The sequence below is a fragment of the Protopterus annectens genome, chromosome 4.part0 (genome assembly GCF_019279795.1).
Source record: "Protopterus annectens isolate FY-2018-M chromosome 4.part0, PAN1.0, whole genome shotgun sequence".
In the NCBI taxonomy this organism is placed as follows: Eukaryota; Metazoa; Chordata; order Ceratodontiformes; family Protopteridae; genus Protopterus; species Protopterus annectens.
The window spans coordinates 1709057228-1709074596 of NC_056733.1; the positions used below are offsets into that span (position 1 = coordinate 1709057228).

Below are 17369 nucleotides of genomic sequence, written 5' to 3' on the forward strand. Positions count from 1 at the left end.
TGTATCAACACCTTTGCCCAACGGTTCTTGGAATTCATAAATTACAATGCCTGGATCAACTAATCCATAGTCCCACCAGGGGCTCCAATATCCTTGATCTGGTCATTACCAACATGGGAAATTGATGCTCCACACCTATGGTCACCCCCTCGTTGGTCAGGTCTGACCATAAGCTAATCACTCTTGACATCCACATCCCTCCCCCACCCCTCCCCCAGTAAGGAAACCTCTGTAAAAAACTTCTCCAAAGCCAGCTTCATGCTACTCAAGTCAAAAGTGACAAACTTCATGACACCCATGCAGACAGGAACTAAAGGTTCGACTGCTGAATCTTACACTAAGGCACTATATGAGCACATCCACTCATGCATGAATAGTGCAATCCCAAATAGAACCAAGATGCTCTCCTCCAAAAAAAGGAAGCCAATCTGGTGGTCCCCTGCCATAAACAAACTTTAAAACAAAAGGAAGAAACTGTTGCAGAAAAGAGGAAAACCCCAGGATGCAAACAAACTCCCTTACCAGCCTCAGTAAGAAGATGAGATCCCTCATAAAATCCTCCAAAGTTAGTTACGAAAATAAAATTGCCAAAGATTCCAAAGACACCCACAAGGCATTCTATAGCTATGTCAAGAATCTAAATGGCAATTCTCAGATCTGCTCTGAGCTACAACAGAATGGCATTAAATATACTAATCCCAGGGATATTGCCACTATCCTGGCAGATCGATTCAATGCCAACTTCACCCCCCATCCCCTAAAGGGTCCATCTCAATACCGAAAGATTGCCAAATTCCAGTAATAATGGCCACACAGTTAAAAACTGCACTCTCACAAGCTAAGAATACAGCATCCATGGGACCAGACGACATCCTGGGCTGTGTACTACATGAACTACAAAATGAACTGGCACATCACTTAAGTGTCATATTTAATCATAGCCTCACTTCAGGCTTTGTGCCCACTGAGTGGCACACAGCTACAGTTATCCCACTCCACAAAGGGGGATCCACCTTGGATCCCGGAAACTACTGCCCCATCAGTCTGACGAGCCTGATCTACAAGGCCATGGAACATATTATCATGGAACTTATAAACAAAGACATTGGCAACCTTCAAACACTGAACCCCACCCAGTTTGGGTTTGTGAAGGGCCGATCTTGTCTCCTGAACCTGATTGACTTCTTCAAATCAGTCTCCAGAGCTGTGGACAAGGGTAAGGTGATCCACAAAGCCTATCTAGACCTCGCCAAGGCCTGCGACACCATCCCCACTCTGGAATCATAGATAAACTTACTAAGCTGGGCATTAATCCCTATGTCACTCGATGGTGTGCCAACTGGCTTATTGGCAGAACCCACATGTAAAAGTAGCTGACTCCAAATCCAGCTCCAGACAAGTCACAAGTGGAGTACCTCAAGGTTCAGTCCTGGAACCGCTCTTGTTTGGCATCTACTTCTCTGAAGTTCAGGTCAACACTAAGGGTCTCTGGCTAACAAAGTTTACAGATGACTGCAAACTGGGAGCCATTATTGAATCACCAAATGATGTGGATATTCTACAAAAAGACTTTACAGAAACAGATGCTTGGTGCCAGAGCCATGGGCTCAAGCTCAATGCCAAGAAATGTATAGTTATCCCCCTTGGGAAAAAACATGTACCCGTGAATTACCATATAGGTGGCAGAACATTAAACACCGAAAGTGTGATAAGAGACTTAGGGACACAGGTGGACAGTGGTCTCACCTTCAATAACCGCATCACCACAACAGTCAGGAAATCCTTCTATATGGCACACCTCATCACTAAAGGCTTTTCATCCAGAAAAAAAGGAGGTCATTGTCCCACTGTACTCATCCCTCATTAGACCCATTATAGAATACAATGCCCCATTTGGTATGTACCTCTCAAGACATCTGTAACAACTGGAAAGGCCGCAGAAATACCTCACTAAAAGAATCACAGGCCTAAAACAGATGCCCTATGCTGACCATCTAAAAAAACTTCAGCTATAGTCTGTCGCATATCGTCTACTCAGAGACAATCTCTGCTTAACATGCAAGGCCATGTCAAACCCAGAGCTATTGAACATGCTACACTTAAAGAACTACCAATCCCTCAGAGCCACACGCTCCAGAGATTGTCAACACAATAAACAAAACATGCTAGAGGGATAGGTTCCTGACCCAGAGACTCCCCAGACTCTAGAATAGACTGCCCATACATGTCAAGCAGAGCACCTCTTTGGCCCTCTTTAAAAGGAACCCTGACGATTGGATGGGCGATAGGAAATTCACTCTGGGGATCATGTCAGTCACCCTGCTAGACAAGGGTCCAGGGAAGTAAATACTGTGGGAAGAAATAGCCAGGAAATTGTTATGGCTAGGCTTGTATAGGCCCTAGGGCCGATAGCCTAGTACCAACCTATGAACCTATGATAGGTTTGTGGACAGAGAGGAGTTTTTGGTCACTGGATCATAATGACAGAGTTGGAATATTGTTCTGTAGAATGCTATTTAGCGCTAGAGAAGCAGATGGATGCTAGATAATTTTATTGGTATATATAAACACTTTAGGCTTTTTAGTGCTATACATTGGTGGGTTCTGACAGGGGTCTTTGCTGCAAATGTAACCATTTTATTATAGCACTGTTCAACTTTTGCTTATTTTGATACCTGGAAGTTAATAAAGATGGGAGTACGATATTGTAGTGAAGGGGCTATAAGTAGTGGCAATTGTAGTTTCAGTTGTGTTGGTGAGAAAGTCCTTATTCTGTAAAGCATCCTTAGGTTTTGGTGATTTTTTTTTTGTGCAATTTTTGTATATGCAGGTTGAATTTAAGATTGCAATCCACTATGATCCCTAATAATTTGCTATGAGAAATAACTTTGATGGTTGTATTATTAAGAGAGAGAATTTTAAATTTTGTCTTTTTATGAGAGAGGGATTTGTGGAAAAACAGAAGTAGTTTTTTTTTTTTTTGGTTGATCATGATTTGTGTTACAAAGCTATGTTTCAATGGCTGTTAAAAGCTTCCTGAGTATTTTTTTGGAGATGTGCCAGGTTGTCTGATGTGCATGTGAATGTGGAGTCATCTGCATATTGCATTAGGGAGGCCTGTTATATGGATTTGGGGAGGGTGTTGGTGAGAATGTTAAAGAGTAGGGGACCAAGGACACAGCCTTGTGGTACACCAGTGGTCAATGGGAGGTCTGGAGATGGGGAGCCATACCATTTTATTGACTGATACCTATTGGATAAGTAGCCTTGAATACCTTTGAAAAGGGCTTGTTTGAATCACACCCTAATTAATGCAATATACTCAAGCAGCTACAACTGGGTTCTTTTTCCTAGAAAAGACATATCAGAAGTATAAATACTTTACAAAGATATGTATAATAGCAACTGCTGCTATTTTTGCCTGTTATGCAATTTACTAGCTTACATAATGCCAAGAAGATAGAAGATAGACATTTTAGTTACACATCTGTAGGGGAAAAATTGCAGAGATGAACTAATAAACAAATTCATCATGAAGGATGAGCAACACATGATGCAGTATTTCAGCTGATGGAGCAATACAGATACAAAAAAGCACAAACATGGAATAAGCAGTCACCACTGTTTGCAAACACTCCAAGAGCACCAGATTTTACCTTTCTTTGTAGCAGTAATAACAGGTGTGTAAGCATGAATTAGCTATGAAAGCTGTCCTTACAAAGTTGAAAGAAATTCTACAGATCTTCAATCCCAAGCATGTTTGTAAGGACATATATCTGTCAAATCACAAAGTACAGAGAGCATGCTCATTTCTGTAGCAATACTGTTTGCATTTGCCTTTCTTTTTCATGGTTGTGATGGCCTATATGTTCTTTTGCAGGGTCTACGATACTGAGTCCTATCATTTGGTGCAAAGACATACAGGTCATACTGACTCTATTCGCTCAGTAATTCACATCCCGAGGAAGAAGCAGGTAACGTTGACAAATGTGTACAGTGCAGGGTCTTGTGGCCTTTCACATTTAGTATGGATAATATACTTACATACTTGTCTAACACAAAGGCAGAGCACAGGTACTTGACATACTCAGTGAAGAGCAAGTTGCCCCTGCTGCACCAGTGACTATGAATTCTAACCCAACTCTCCAGTGAACTTGGAAAATGTACTGGGGAAACAACATCCTACAAAAAGTAGGAGGCCATAGATTAATTAGATTAAAAATGTTCCAGAACAAAATAAATAGCTTAAACACACCACAATATCTCACTCTAAAATGTTTTGAAACAGAATTGTGAAGCTAATAAACCCAAATAAAAGTCCAGATAAGAGTGAATTTATACTGCACAGCTTTTCAACCAATATTTTAAATTTTGCTTTTCACAGAGCACCATCAAGTACTAATATTATTCATCCAGTAGTAGCACTAGTACTCTGCAGTTACTATTAACATTCATAAGTAAACATATAATTCTGAACAATCTTCTAAAACTCAGTTCTAGCCCAGTAAAAATGCATAATTACTTTCACAATTCCCCCCCCCCCCCCCCCATGGAGTGAACAGAAACATAGCGGAACTCAGAGGTGATTTAATACAGTTTATTTATTTATTTATTCCAGTTTGATGACCGGGGAGGTCCACTGGGCCTGGGGAGCCCATTTTCAGTGGAGGCCCGGGGAGAAAAGCTCCACAATACAAAGTTTAATTACATGATTAATTACAAAGAAAATTACATGATTAATTACAAAGAAAATTTCATGATTAGTTGCAAAGAAAGTTAGGATTACAAACAACAGGTAGCATTCTAAAGAAAAAGAGAAATAAAATATTTACAATTTAGTTCACAGGGTTTAGGGAGGTTAGTTTAGTGGAGGCTCGGGGAAAAAAGCTAGACATTAAAGTTTAATTACAGAATACTTTCAGTGGAGGCTCAGGGAGAAAGTTCCACAATACAAAGTTTTATTACATGATTAATAACAAAGGAAGTTAGGGATTGCAAGCAACAAGTAGCATTCAAAGGAGTGAGAAAAGAAATAAACAGTTTAGCTTCAGGAGTGAAAACGGGCATATAGAATCGTGGCTAGCTTTTGCAGTTTGTTTACATATATAATCATTAATTTACAGTGAGGTTAGGGAGGTAAGAAGGTTAGCCTGGGGTAAAGGGAGGGAAGAGCTTGAGAGGAATGGGTGGAAGAGTACAGTTGCATTTCCTGTTTAGACAGAGGTAAGAATGAAGTTGAGTTTTGAAGTTATTAAGGTTGTCGCAGGTCCTCAGTGTGGAGGGCAGAGCATTCCATTTTTTAGCTAGGGAATAAGATAGCAGAAGCTGCCCAGCAGGGTGCTTGGGTTTATGGATGATGATCAAGTTTTGGTGGGTAGATCTAAGGGGTCTGAGGGGGTTATAAGGTTGCAGAATATTGGATAGTGCAGGACACTTAGTAGGTTGGAACAGTAATGTCTGTGCTGTGGTGATTTGGTGAAGGTTAAGTAGATTGGGGAGTTCAAGCCAGTTTAGAGAGTGTAGGGAGGTGCAGTGGTGAGAGGAGGATTTTGCATTTGTGGCAAATCTGGCTATTTTATTGTAAGATACTTCCAGTTTGAAGGTGAGTGTGGAAGATAAATTAGTGAGCAGAGGAGCACCATACATTAGAGAGGGGAGTAGGTAGGTAGTGGCGAGAGTTAGTCTGGTGGAAGGAGAGAAGAAGTGATTGTTTCTGTAAAATAGGCCTAGTTTTATGTGGGTTTTCTTGATATCTAGCTAGATGTGATTGTTAAATTTTAGGTGTTCATCAATGGTTACACCAAGAAGTTTGGCTGAGGGTGGGACCTCGATAATGGAGTTGTTAAGGCTGGTGATTTGGATTAAGTTTTTGTCAATAGGGAAGGATTTTGAGGGAGAGAATAGAAGGATCTTTGTTTTGTTGGCATTTACTGAGAGGTGATTTTGGAGCATCCAATTTTTGGTGGTGGAGAAAGCAGTTTAAGTTAGAAATTGGAGATCTTTTAGGTTAGAGGCATGACAGATCAGAGTGGAATCATCAGTGTATTGCACAATTTTGGTGTTAGGTATGGCTTTGTGGAAGTTGTTAATAAAGATATTGAAAAGCAATGGGCCAAGGATTGAATCTTGGGGTACTCCATTGGGGGTAGGGAGGAAAGTGGAGGTGGTCTGGCCCCATTTCACGGCTTGGGATCTATCAGAAAGGTAGCTGGAGTACCAGGTAAGAGTTTTATTGGAGATGTTGAGGTTAGACAGATGATTTAGTAGGTGACTATGGGAGATGGTATCGAAGGCTTTAGATAAGTCTAGCAGAACAGAGGATACGATATTACCACAGTCATGAGCAGAATTGACAGAATGTAAGAAGGAGAGAAGGGCGGAGTTGGTACTGTGTCCAGGATGGAAGCCATGTTGGGTAGGGGAGAGTATTTGGCATTTGATAAGGAATGGCAGGAGCTGTAAGTGGATACATTTTTCAAGAATTTTGGAGATTGGGGAGTGGATGGCTATGGGGCGGAAATTGGAGGTGTTAAAATTTTTGCCACCCTTGTGAAGTGGAAGTATAAAAGCAGAATGCCATAGTTTGGGTACATAGGATTCAAGTAGTGATCTATTGATCAGGATGCTGATAGGAAGAGCAATACTGTCAGAGGCTATTTTTAGGAAGGAGGAAGGAATGTTGTCAGGGGCATTGAGTTTAGTGAGAAGTCTCTTTATTAGTTTGGCGGAGATGGGTTTGAGTTCAAAAGTGGGGGGGGGGAAGGGAGGGGAGGATTGAGCAGTAGGAAGTGGAGGGTTATTGTTGGTAAAGGTCTTGGTTAGCTCAGCAATAGAAGAGGTAAAGAAGGTATTGCACATTATTGCAATTTCAAGGTCAGATTTGCTGGAGTCTGGACAATGGTTATTTTTTGTGCCAGGTTTAAGGAGAGAATTAATAGAGTTCCAGAACTGTTTGGGTTTTTTGTGTGATTTGCTTGTAGTTTGATGAAATAAGACTTTTTGTCTTTAATAACTTGTTTTTTAGCTTGGTTTCTAAGCTGTTTGTATTTAAGTAAGATTTCTGGTTGTTTGTGTTGGAGGTAAGCTTTCCAGGTTTTATCTCTTAGTAGCATAATTTTTTTGGTGTCTTTGGTGAGCCATGGGGTGGTATTTGCTTTAACTCTTTTTGTTCTTATAGGTGCTAGGGAGTTAAGGACAGTTATGAAAGTAGAGTTGAAGTAGTCAACGGCTGCATTTAAAGGAAGAGTTTTTAAGGGGTTCCAGTTAGTTAGATTAAGGGAGTCAGAGAAAGTAGTAGGGTTAAAGTTAGAGAGGTTGCGGGTTTGAATGTAGTGGTGGGAGTGTGGGGAAATGGGTGTAGCCCGATGGATGAAGGCAGGGAGGTGGTCTCCTAATGGGTCAGGAATGACACCAGATTTTAGGACTTTGTTAGGGTGGGATACTAGCATTCAGTCTAGTATAGAGCCTGGGGGGTTGTTTTTGTTAGATCTAGAAATAGAGTTTGTAAGTTGAGTAAAGTTAAATAGATTGATTGATATGGTGGGGTTATGGTGAATAATTTTGTTCCAGTCTATATTTACATTTCCCATGATGTAGGTTTCTAGCTTAATGTTGTTTATTGGACAAAGTAGGTCTTGTAGTTACTCCAGCTTCCAGACTATCCAGAGCCCTTTATCAAGAGTTGCACATTTCACTGTATCAGCAACTTTAGGATGCTACCATATTCTGTTTACCTGTCCTGCACCAACAATGTATTCATGAACAATTTCTTGCTCGTGTTAATATTCATAGTCTCTCTTCACCATCACAGCATGCTTTTTTATCATACTGTGCGATGATCACATGACAGCAGTGGTACTGCTATGCTGCACAGACTAGAAATCTTCCAATTTTTATAATAGGCAGTCTGTTAGAACTCCATTCATGGACCTAAATAAATAATTCAGCAGTGTCAATCACCAGCTTCTGTTAGTAACATTAAATAGCTGCAACACACACACACAAATACACACACACACACACACACACACACACACACACACACACACAAAATTTCACTTTCAGATTTCAGCAATTAAATAGTATTCTCTTTTGTCCCCATTTGCACCAGTGCCACTCATTCTGCCACGAGACTTAATATGGGTCCGTTATTATTCTGTAGCTTTGATGTACAACTGATATAATGGTTCCGTAATTGCTCTGTTTGATGATTATCCTGGTCGTAGGTTCTAGTCCCAAATGAAAACTAATATTATTCTTTTACTTCTGTAACTCTAACAGTGCCTAAACAAAGAGTTTTATTTGTATTTGTGTGTGCGTGCATGCGTGTGTGTGTGTGTGTGTGTGTGTGTGTGTGTGTGTGTGTGTGTGTGTGTGTGTGTGTGTGTGTGTGTGTGTGTGTGTGTGTGTGTGTGTGTGTGTGTGTGTGTGTGTGTGTGTGTGTGTGTTTGTGTGTATATGTGTTTCTGTAACTTGACTTTAATCTTCATGGGGAGTCATAGAAGAAAGGATAAAGACCTATCTGTCCAGACTCACTTGTCGGTCCACTAATACTGAGATGAGCACAGTATGCTAAAGGCCTTGCTTATGAATGCCAAATGAGAGCTAATGTTAAACATTCAGTTCTGTGCATTTAACAGTGCATAAGCACGGGGCATTTCTGTATTTTGTGTGTGTGTGTGTGTGTGTGTGTGTGTGTGTGTGTGTGTGTTGTGTAGTGTAACAAAAACAAAGTCACTGATAAGTTGCAACCCTATTTTATCTCCATCTGTAAGTTACTTTCTCATTTCTTATTTGGAGCTTATACTGAATACCAGTAAAAGCCAGGTCATATTACCGACTATAGTCTCAATAACATTCCAGCTGATAGTCAGCGTCTGTTTAAATGATCTGGTTTAATCATCATATCAAATCCCAGCTAACCAATGGATTGGTACACATTCTGAAATACTCCAGATGACTCAGAAAAAGCATAACATTCAGAATATCAACTTCTCTGATTTATTGTTCTCCAAGAAACATAGCACTCATAATAAATCCCAGATGGTTTCATTAACTCAACTTCATAAGGAGATTTAAATCATAATGATACATCTCTAATTCTTTCTGTCATAGTACTTTTTTAATAAGTTTTACATAATAACATAATCATATCTTAAATACTGCTGTTAATGCTGGAACTGTTGAACATGAGTATGACATAAGAAATGTCAGCAAATATGCTGTTTAAGCATTTACAAATATGGACTCCATGGCATGGCTTTTCATTTATAAGAACAGATAGACTGTGGTTAAGTTCAGAAAGGTTATTATGAGGTGTACACCTGGTGTGCACCTCATTGTTACCATTTCTAATTCAGAGACAGCCTTACACCTGTCTGTACTACAAAAAGGTTCAGCACCATAGTGGGTCCACATAGCGTACTGCAAATGGTATTGAGCCATTACAGTGAAGGGGATCTACGCTAATTAGCCACTTTCCCTCAGAAATGTTTGTGGTAAGACATTTATGCCATGGTTACATTGGCCACCCATGTTAAAGAACATGGGAAAAGCCCATAATCACCTGATCATGTTAGAGGTAAGTGCTGAGGAGTTTGGTAGTGTTGGCAGAGGGTGCATGTTTGTATGTGTATGGCTGGAAATGTGAGTGTATGTAGAGGTATGACTGGTATGAGGTAAGAGTGTGTGTGTGGGGGGGTGTCAGTGGAGTTGTCATACCTCCCCAGTCTCCTAGACAATGAGCAAATTCTGCAACATAGGGGAGCAGTAGACACTAGGGATAACTCTATATAGTGTGCCTTAAAGGTACTTAAAAATAAAAGAACAGAAGTTTTCAGAATGAAAAACACAGGGCAGGGGAACATTCAACACCAGAGCTATTCTAGAAGGCATGCCCTAAAGGCTGTTTATAAGATTCAAACCTCTGTAGTTTTGCAATACATGCACATACCATCTCAATCTTTTGCGCTGCTACTAGATACCAGAGATAGTCCTCAAATACTACTTAAGTCTTTAAGAAAGACAAAGTAAAAGTGTGGGAAAGTTTCAAACACTAAACCTCTGACACAGAGATCAATAGTCTTAACCTACATCTTGTGTTATACTAACAGTAGCATCAGCTTGTGCTCAACAGCATTTACATGGATTAGCTACTGCCACTGGTGACAAAATTGTGCATCCTAATTACAATTAGGTATGTCTTGTCATGACTGAGAAGGAGCTTGGTCAACATATTTCACCCACATACTGAATCCTCAGAGATGTGTGGTCTTCCTCTACCAAAGAATACCTAGGTATACATAGCTTTTACTTCATTAGGTACAGTGCTGCAAAACGCCCTACAGACTGTCCCCACCACTTATCTGTCCCCAAAATAGAACCAGGTACTAATTAGTTAACTCTCCCATTTTTGTTTTCACTTGTTACTACCAGTCTGTGGGCACTTCTACTAGATACTTTGTTCTGCCTTCCCTTCCCTTCTTGGTCTGCCCTAGTAAACTTTTATATAGTGCTAACATTTTCAAATCGCCGTTTGCTTTACTGTTTTACATCTTACTATGTATTCTTGTTTTGCTTAACTTTTCCATGTTTATAATCTTAGCATTTTCTTATTGACATTTGTGATTTTTTTTTTCAATCTTATTATATATATTTGTTTTATTTATATATTTTTTCTTGTTTTCAGTAACACATTTTCCAGTTCACCCTTTTGTTTTCTAAACTTCTGTCTACAGTTGGGTTTACCTTGTCAGCATTATAACCCTAGAGTTTGCTTGAAGTGCTATCTTAGATATTATTTCACTCTACTGTTATAAGCTCTGTGCTTTATTTTTTCCATTTGTTTTCATCTATAGCATCCTCTTGTCTACTTCTATGCCTTATGTTTCTAAAACACCACATGTATACCTGTTTTACCTTTTCTCCCTAGTCTCTGTCTTTCATCTGGCTATCCACTTTACATATCTTTCATTTCTTTACTCTTTCATCCCTTTAACCTGCTTGTTATTAGCTCTGTCAAGACACATTTTTTTTTCTTATCACTTGATGTGTTATATTGGTGGGGGAGGAGAATCTGCTGCTGTGTCTAGAATGAGGTGATGATTATTAATGTACTTCCTCACATGATGGTGTGGGGGGGGGTGTTGCTCTTGCATCTGGCCTGAGATGATGTATGTTGATGGACCTCCTCTGTAGGATGGGTGAAATTTATCCTTGTACCTGGCCTGAGGTGTGTTGATGCACCTTCCCATTGGGGGAATGTACTACTGCACCTGAACAGAGGTGATGAGTGTTAATGCGCTTCCTCAGTGGCATGGGGTGGAATGTGCTTCTGCACCTGGCCTGAGGTGATGTTTTGATGCACTAACTCTCTATGAGGGGAAGGATGTACTCCTGGACTGACATGAGGCATGTTGATGTATTTCCTCTAGGGGGAAGAAATATGCTGCTGTACCTGTGCTGAGGTGAAGTAGGTTGACAGACCTCCTCTGTTTTTTTTTTATTTCTCTGTGTGCATCATGTGTCTCTGAGGGTGAGATGATTCTCCAGCACCATAGCTGGATCTTAGCTGCATCAAGATCTTAGTAGTAGAACAGCTGGGATGGTGATTCAGAGTGTCTTTGTTCCAGTCCTAATGGAAACACACACTATTTAGCAGTGTGTTCCTGGACTTAAACCAGCTATTTGCCTCCAAAATAGCTTTTATATGATTCAGTTGTTCATCTGCCATCAGGAGCAGCCTTAGGTCAACTGGTGCCCTAGGCAAAAGAGCACCATGGCACCCCCCTCCACACCACCCAGTGCCCCCATCCTGGTCTACCTACACCAAATAAATACTGGAAAAGTGCCCCTACTAAAGCGGCGTCCTAGGTGGCCACCTAGTTGGCCTATGCCTAAGGCTGGCTATGTCTGCCATCTATTTCAAAAAAGGAACACGTTGATACTCTCTCCTTTCCTCTTCTATGTTTTTATTTTTGTGTGTCTGTGCACATGCATGGGTGTGTGTATGTGTATGAACACAAATATTATTAAACAACATTAATAGTGTTACACTGATTTATTTAAACATTATTAGTTGCATTGCCTACACTGAATGATCTTGCAGTGTGATGAGCTCATATTGTTTGAATTTTCCTATTATTATTACTTTAGTGCTGGAGTTTTTCTCCTCAGGCCTCTCTGCCTATGGGATTTTCCCAAAAAGGAATGAAATAGATAAATAGATAGCTGGAAAGACAGACATACTTAAATAGTAGACAAATAAATACTTACCTTGTTAGTGGCTCAACAGGTAGCATACGTGTCTCTAGTCCTGGAAGCCAAGCCTAGAAGCCTGTGATTTCTATTCCCACCTCAGGTAGCTGGATTTCTGACACTGCTGTGCAGTATTAGGGTTCTACTGCCCTTTTGATGAGATATTTAGCTTAGGTCTCATCTGCCTGAGTTGGTGGTAGTTTAAGTGGATGTAAAGATCACATGGCATTTATCAAAAAACAGTAAGGGAAGTGGACCACAAAATCTCCCTTACTAATGTAACTGCCACCTTGGGTCACGTCTAAAGTGAGACTACTAGTGTGACTAACCTTGTCAACAAAAAGTAAATAAAATATAAATGCAGCTGAAATAACAAAGGGGAAAGATAAGCTCAATGGTATGTTCATAGTTCCAGTACTTACCAGTGTCAGATACTTCTTGAACAAGTCTCAAAAGCTATTTCTTAACTCTTTTCCTACTGTTTTGCTACCCATCTGCTTATCATTCACTGTCAACGTATTGTTGGATAATAGATTTCAAACTCCTTAGAATCTACTGCCAGTTTACATATATTGCTCTGAATGAAACTGCCTTGTCATGCACTAATGGAAAGAGAACAGAATAATTAGATACCACTACCACTTTAAATGTATCTTTTCCATCTGCATGAATTTTATTGTCTATATAAACTTCTGCAACGCCTTTCCTGTGTGGTTTCCTTAGGTCTTGCTTTGCAGTCATTAATTGCAGTGACTGTTGAAATATGGAGCACTGTGTATTTCCAGGAGGTTTTCTGCCTATTTGCACGCCTTGGCTTTATGGCTTTCCTCAATTTTTATACTGCTGAAGCTAGTGTTTGTTGTATTTACTCCTTCAATCCTTTTAGCAGTCTGCCTCCATATCTTCTCTCTTAACTTATTATTTTCAAACCTTAGATTACAAAGTTGTTCTTCTTTCGGCTTTTTACTGGTTAGGGGTTGCCACAGCGGAACTCCGGACCGCTAATGATTGGCAGTAGATTTTTACGGTGCCGACGTGCCAGCCCGACGCCCAACCTTCAACGAAGGCATGCCCATTCATGCATGTCTTTCAAATGCCACTTGACGGTGGGGAGGACATGCAGACTCCACACAGAAGGCACTTCACCCGAGAATCAAACGGGAGAACCTCTTGCTGTGAGGCGACAATGCTACCGCTGCACCACCATGACTACCAAACCTTAGATTACAAAGTAATACAAAAAATTCTACCTGCCATATCCTCATGGATTTGAGCAGTGGTGGTAGCAACATCTTTCTCCTTAAAGAAGTTCTTCAGAAATAAAAAAGACCCATTATTTTAAGCTCTTCAGAAATAAAGAAGACCCATTATTTTATCTACTTTGTATCACCTTCCAATAGTACATTGTAACTTCTAAACCATGCTGGGTATACAACAGGGCATTTTCATTATTGCATTCATGTTGTATCCATATGCCTCAACCACTTAGAGCAAGAAATCTGGACAAAGCCATAAATAATGAGGGGGGGGGTTACAAAGGCCCAAAAATAGGGACACTTTTTAAATATAGCTTTTACAGACTTAGAATGTTGATGGAATAACAGATTTTGCATTAGCTTGAATTTTTTGAAGGGTATGAAGTATGAAACTCAAATGTCTGTCTTTAATTTCTGACTTCAACCCTCAATAATTGATTTCCCAGAAAACCACAATTTTATGATAAACAGACCAACAATATGAGGCAGAAATCTGGGCATTATGTGAAAATATGTACAGCTGAGAGCTATGATTGCATCCATAATTCTAGTGTTACTTGCAAATCACATGCTTTTACACCCCCTACTAAATGCATAATTTATTTCTAGCAACCATAGAACTAGCAATATGTCCCTGTATCTAATGGTGTGCATACAATTACTGGCATCTGTTAAATTTTCTGCATATCTTGAACTCATCACTCCATTGCTTCCTGGGCTATCATGTAGATATAAACTAAGATATGGCAAACTAAGTTGTGATATCAGTAGTAGATCCTTTGTTATCTTCCACCAGTGTGAAACAACCGTAACTATATTTCACGCATCCAGCCTATCCTTCACCTAAATTCTTAGTAATCTCATTCCGTACTCTCTAAGCAATTTTCCAAATTTGTCTGACAATTTCACATGTTGCACAGAATTAAAAACCCCAAAAAATCACAACAAATGAAGCTTGTTGGTACATCACTATCAAATTAATCACAACCCCCCCCCCTCAAAGTTTATAAGTGATGTGTTGCAATGCACAATTCAGGTTGTGCTATTTTTTTCTGATGGCAAAATGCCTTGCTACAGAATTACAGGACTGCTACCTGAATTTAAAAAATAAATAAATGTACTGTAAAATGTAGTACATTTGTTTAACATGCACAAATGAATGGCTATGTAGAATAATCTAAAACAATTATTTGACACTCTACAGTATTTCAAAAGCATTTAAAGCACATATGGAATAATAGACGGAAGGATTTTGCTCACGGTAGTGTGATCAGCTCATATGAGGTAATACGGTTTATTCCATTTTTAAAAACTGTAGAATCAACAACATTGTTAATCAACAAGAGAGTGTCACCTTCTCAGCACAAGTATTTGAGAAGTATAAGGACACTTGGCTTATTTGAAGTTTTCAGGCATTTTGCTGAAAAATCACATCCTTGAAAGAAGTTTTTGTGAGAGTGTGAGAGGGGATATTTCTTCTTACTGCCTGGATGTACTAACCCAGATTATTTAATTAGCTGGGGCATATCCAGTACCACTACTTGCATGGGCTTTGAGGGTCTTTGCTCTTTTTGCCACAGAAAACAACACTGTTGCTTTTAATGCACTTTACACAACTTTGCTCAAGCCTGCATAAACTAAAGCACTGCTGGGGATTCCCTACTAGTTTTTCTCATCCACCTTCCCATTTGTTGATCTGCTTTTATACCTGGTGATTAATTTAAGATGCCTACCCCTGCTGTAAATTGATCTTAATAAGCTCCTCCTTTTCTACACTGGTGTTGATATGCTGAATTATTTATTCACCTTTCCTTGTGCTTACATTGAAAAAGTGTGTTTTAACTCTCATTGTCTGTTCGACTTGATTTACTTGCTCTGAATTCATTATCTAGCTATGTATTAGATAAAGTAGTGCATTTTTACACTCTAGCAAGCACTTGTTTTTACATCAAGAGGTCAGTTAGTTTTACATCTAGTACACTGCCTGATAGCCTTGTCTGTTCAGGTTGGGGATACACTTGGATTTCTGCATGTAGTTTTATTGCCTTTAGGGGTTATTAATCAGGTTATCTTGTTTTCAGTGCCTTTATAAATTCTGTACAATTTAGTGGCTCTTGGCTCATTTATCCAAAGCAAAATACTTTTATTAAATAGCCACACTTTTATAAGCTGTTCAAAGTACATTGCTGTGTCTATATATTTAAGTTTGTTTGTGGTAGCATTTCACTTTTGACACTCCTTTCCTCTGCTTTTACATTAGAAGGACTGGGATTATTTATTTAGTGGCAGCAGCTGTTTACCTGGTCTAGCTGAGCTGGGAAAGACACAAAAGGGCTCTATGTATTTTTTCCACGTCTCTTATAGACTGTGGCTGTACTTCAGCAGTTTAAAAAAAACACTTGCATTGTCTGCTGCTGCTGCTTCAAGTAGTTAATTGCACTATATCACATTGTATCTGTTAGTTGTAGATAGTTTCTGTGGTCTTGATACATTTCAGCTCCAAAGCAGCTATTCTACATTAAGAAGGTGATGTTCTTCGTCTACCATTGCTGCAGTCCTGACATATGGGTATTCCGCTGTCCACCATCGGCCCGAATACCAAAGGGCTAGAATCTGGCGTCGGTCATGGCGCTCAAGGCAGACGTCAGTATGTGCCAGTATAAATGCGCATGACCGACGCCAAACCCTCAGTCTTTCTTGCCGCGTGGTCCTAAGCAGAAGCAGCGTTTGCAAGTGCCGTTCGGCTTTCTGGAATTGTCGGTTTTCGAGTTTCAGACCGGAGACCAAGCTGGGCTAAGTACCCCGTTGGGGACACTTTTGTCTTTTTCTTGCCTCAGTATTACCGGATGTCAGAAAAAGTTAATACCTGTATTTCTTGGGGGAAACAGATTCCTCATAGGGATTGCCATTTACTCTGTATTCCTTGTTTGGGCCTGGGCACGGCGTTGTTGGGTGTCGCTTTTGTGCTGCCTTTAATAAGCGCACTATTAAGCGTCGCTTGGACTGTGCTAGGCTAGTGTTTGGTAAACGGTGCAATTATAGCATGCCGTCGGATTCTCCGCCTAGTTCGGCTAAAAAACGCATAGAGTAATCCTTTGCGGTCCAAACAAGATGAGTCCATTGCGGACGCCGGTTTGGTAGGGCCACCGACTACTTCAATGGCTCCTTCTGACAGTTTAGCGGAGTCTCAAGGGGAGCCTTTGCTACTTCAGGAAGTGGCTTCTCCTGTTGTGGGCCAGGCTGAAGGGGCTTCTCATATGTCGGTGGTTCCCTCCCCTCACAGAGTTTCTAGGCCTCCCCCTTCTCATAGTAAAAGCCTTTCTAAATCTAAATCTGCCCCTGCTGGTGTCTGTCCACAGGGTCCAGCTCCTAGAAAGCACATGTTAAAGGTGGCGGAGAATTTGATTACTTTAATTGGGAGTTCTATGCCTCCCCCTGAGAAAAGGCCCAGGGTAGAGCCAGGGATAGAGGGTCTGGATCAGTCTTCCAATGACTCTGATTCTTCTGTGGTAGAGCTCCAGGATTTCCCTCCCTGCTCTGATTCAGAGGCTGAGGATTCTACTCCCTCTGCGTCCCCTCCTGCAGATTTTTCTTTTTCTGAAACCTGGCATTCCATGAGGGAGCATTTTAAATGGGAAGGCCAGGATTATTCTGATTCTCGTAAAAGCTTAGAGGATTCTTGTTTTTGCCTCAGCATAGGCCTTTGGCTATTCCCCCTGTATTGGATGTTGTTCAGGATGTATTTTCTGAGGCTTCTCTTAACCCTGACTCTTTGCCTCCTGCCCCTGCTAAACCAGATAGATACTACAGGGTACCGGAAGCTCACTAGTATTTATACTAGAGTCCTAGGGCTGACCC

The 17369-nt window shown here is 40.4% G+C and overlaps 1 protein-coding gene across 1 annotated transcript in view; it reads left to right on the forward strand.

Annotated features, from left to right (window-relative positions):
• LOC122799991 (vegetative incompatibility protein HET-E-1-like) overlaps nucleotides 1-17369 on the forward strand; it is a 964337-nt gene that overhangs the window by 930020 nt on the left and 16948 nt on the right. Inside the window, exon 17 of the mRNA XM_044069444.1 lies at nucleotides 3881-3974. Within this exon, the coding sequence (XP_043925379.1) occupies nucleotides 3881-3974 (94 nt within the window). The remainder of the gene's footprint in view (nucleotides 1-3880; nucleotides 3975-17369) is intronic.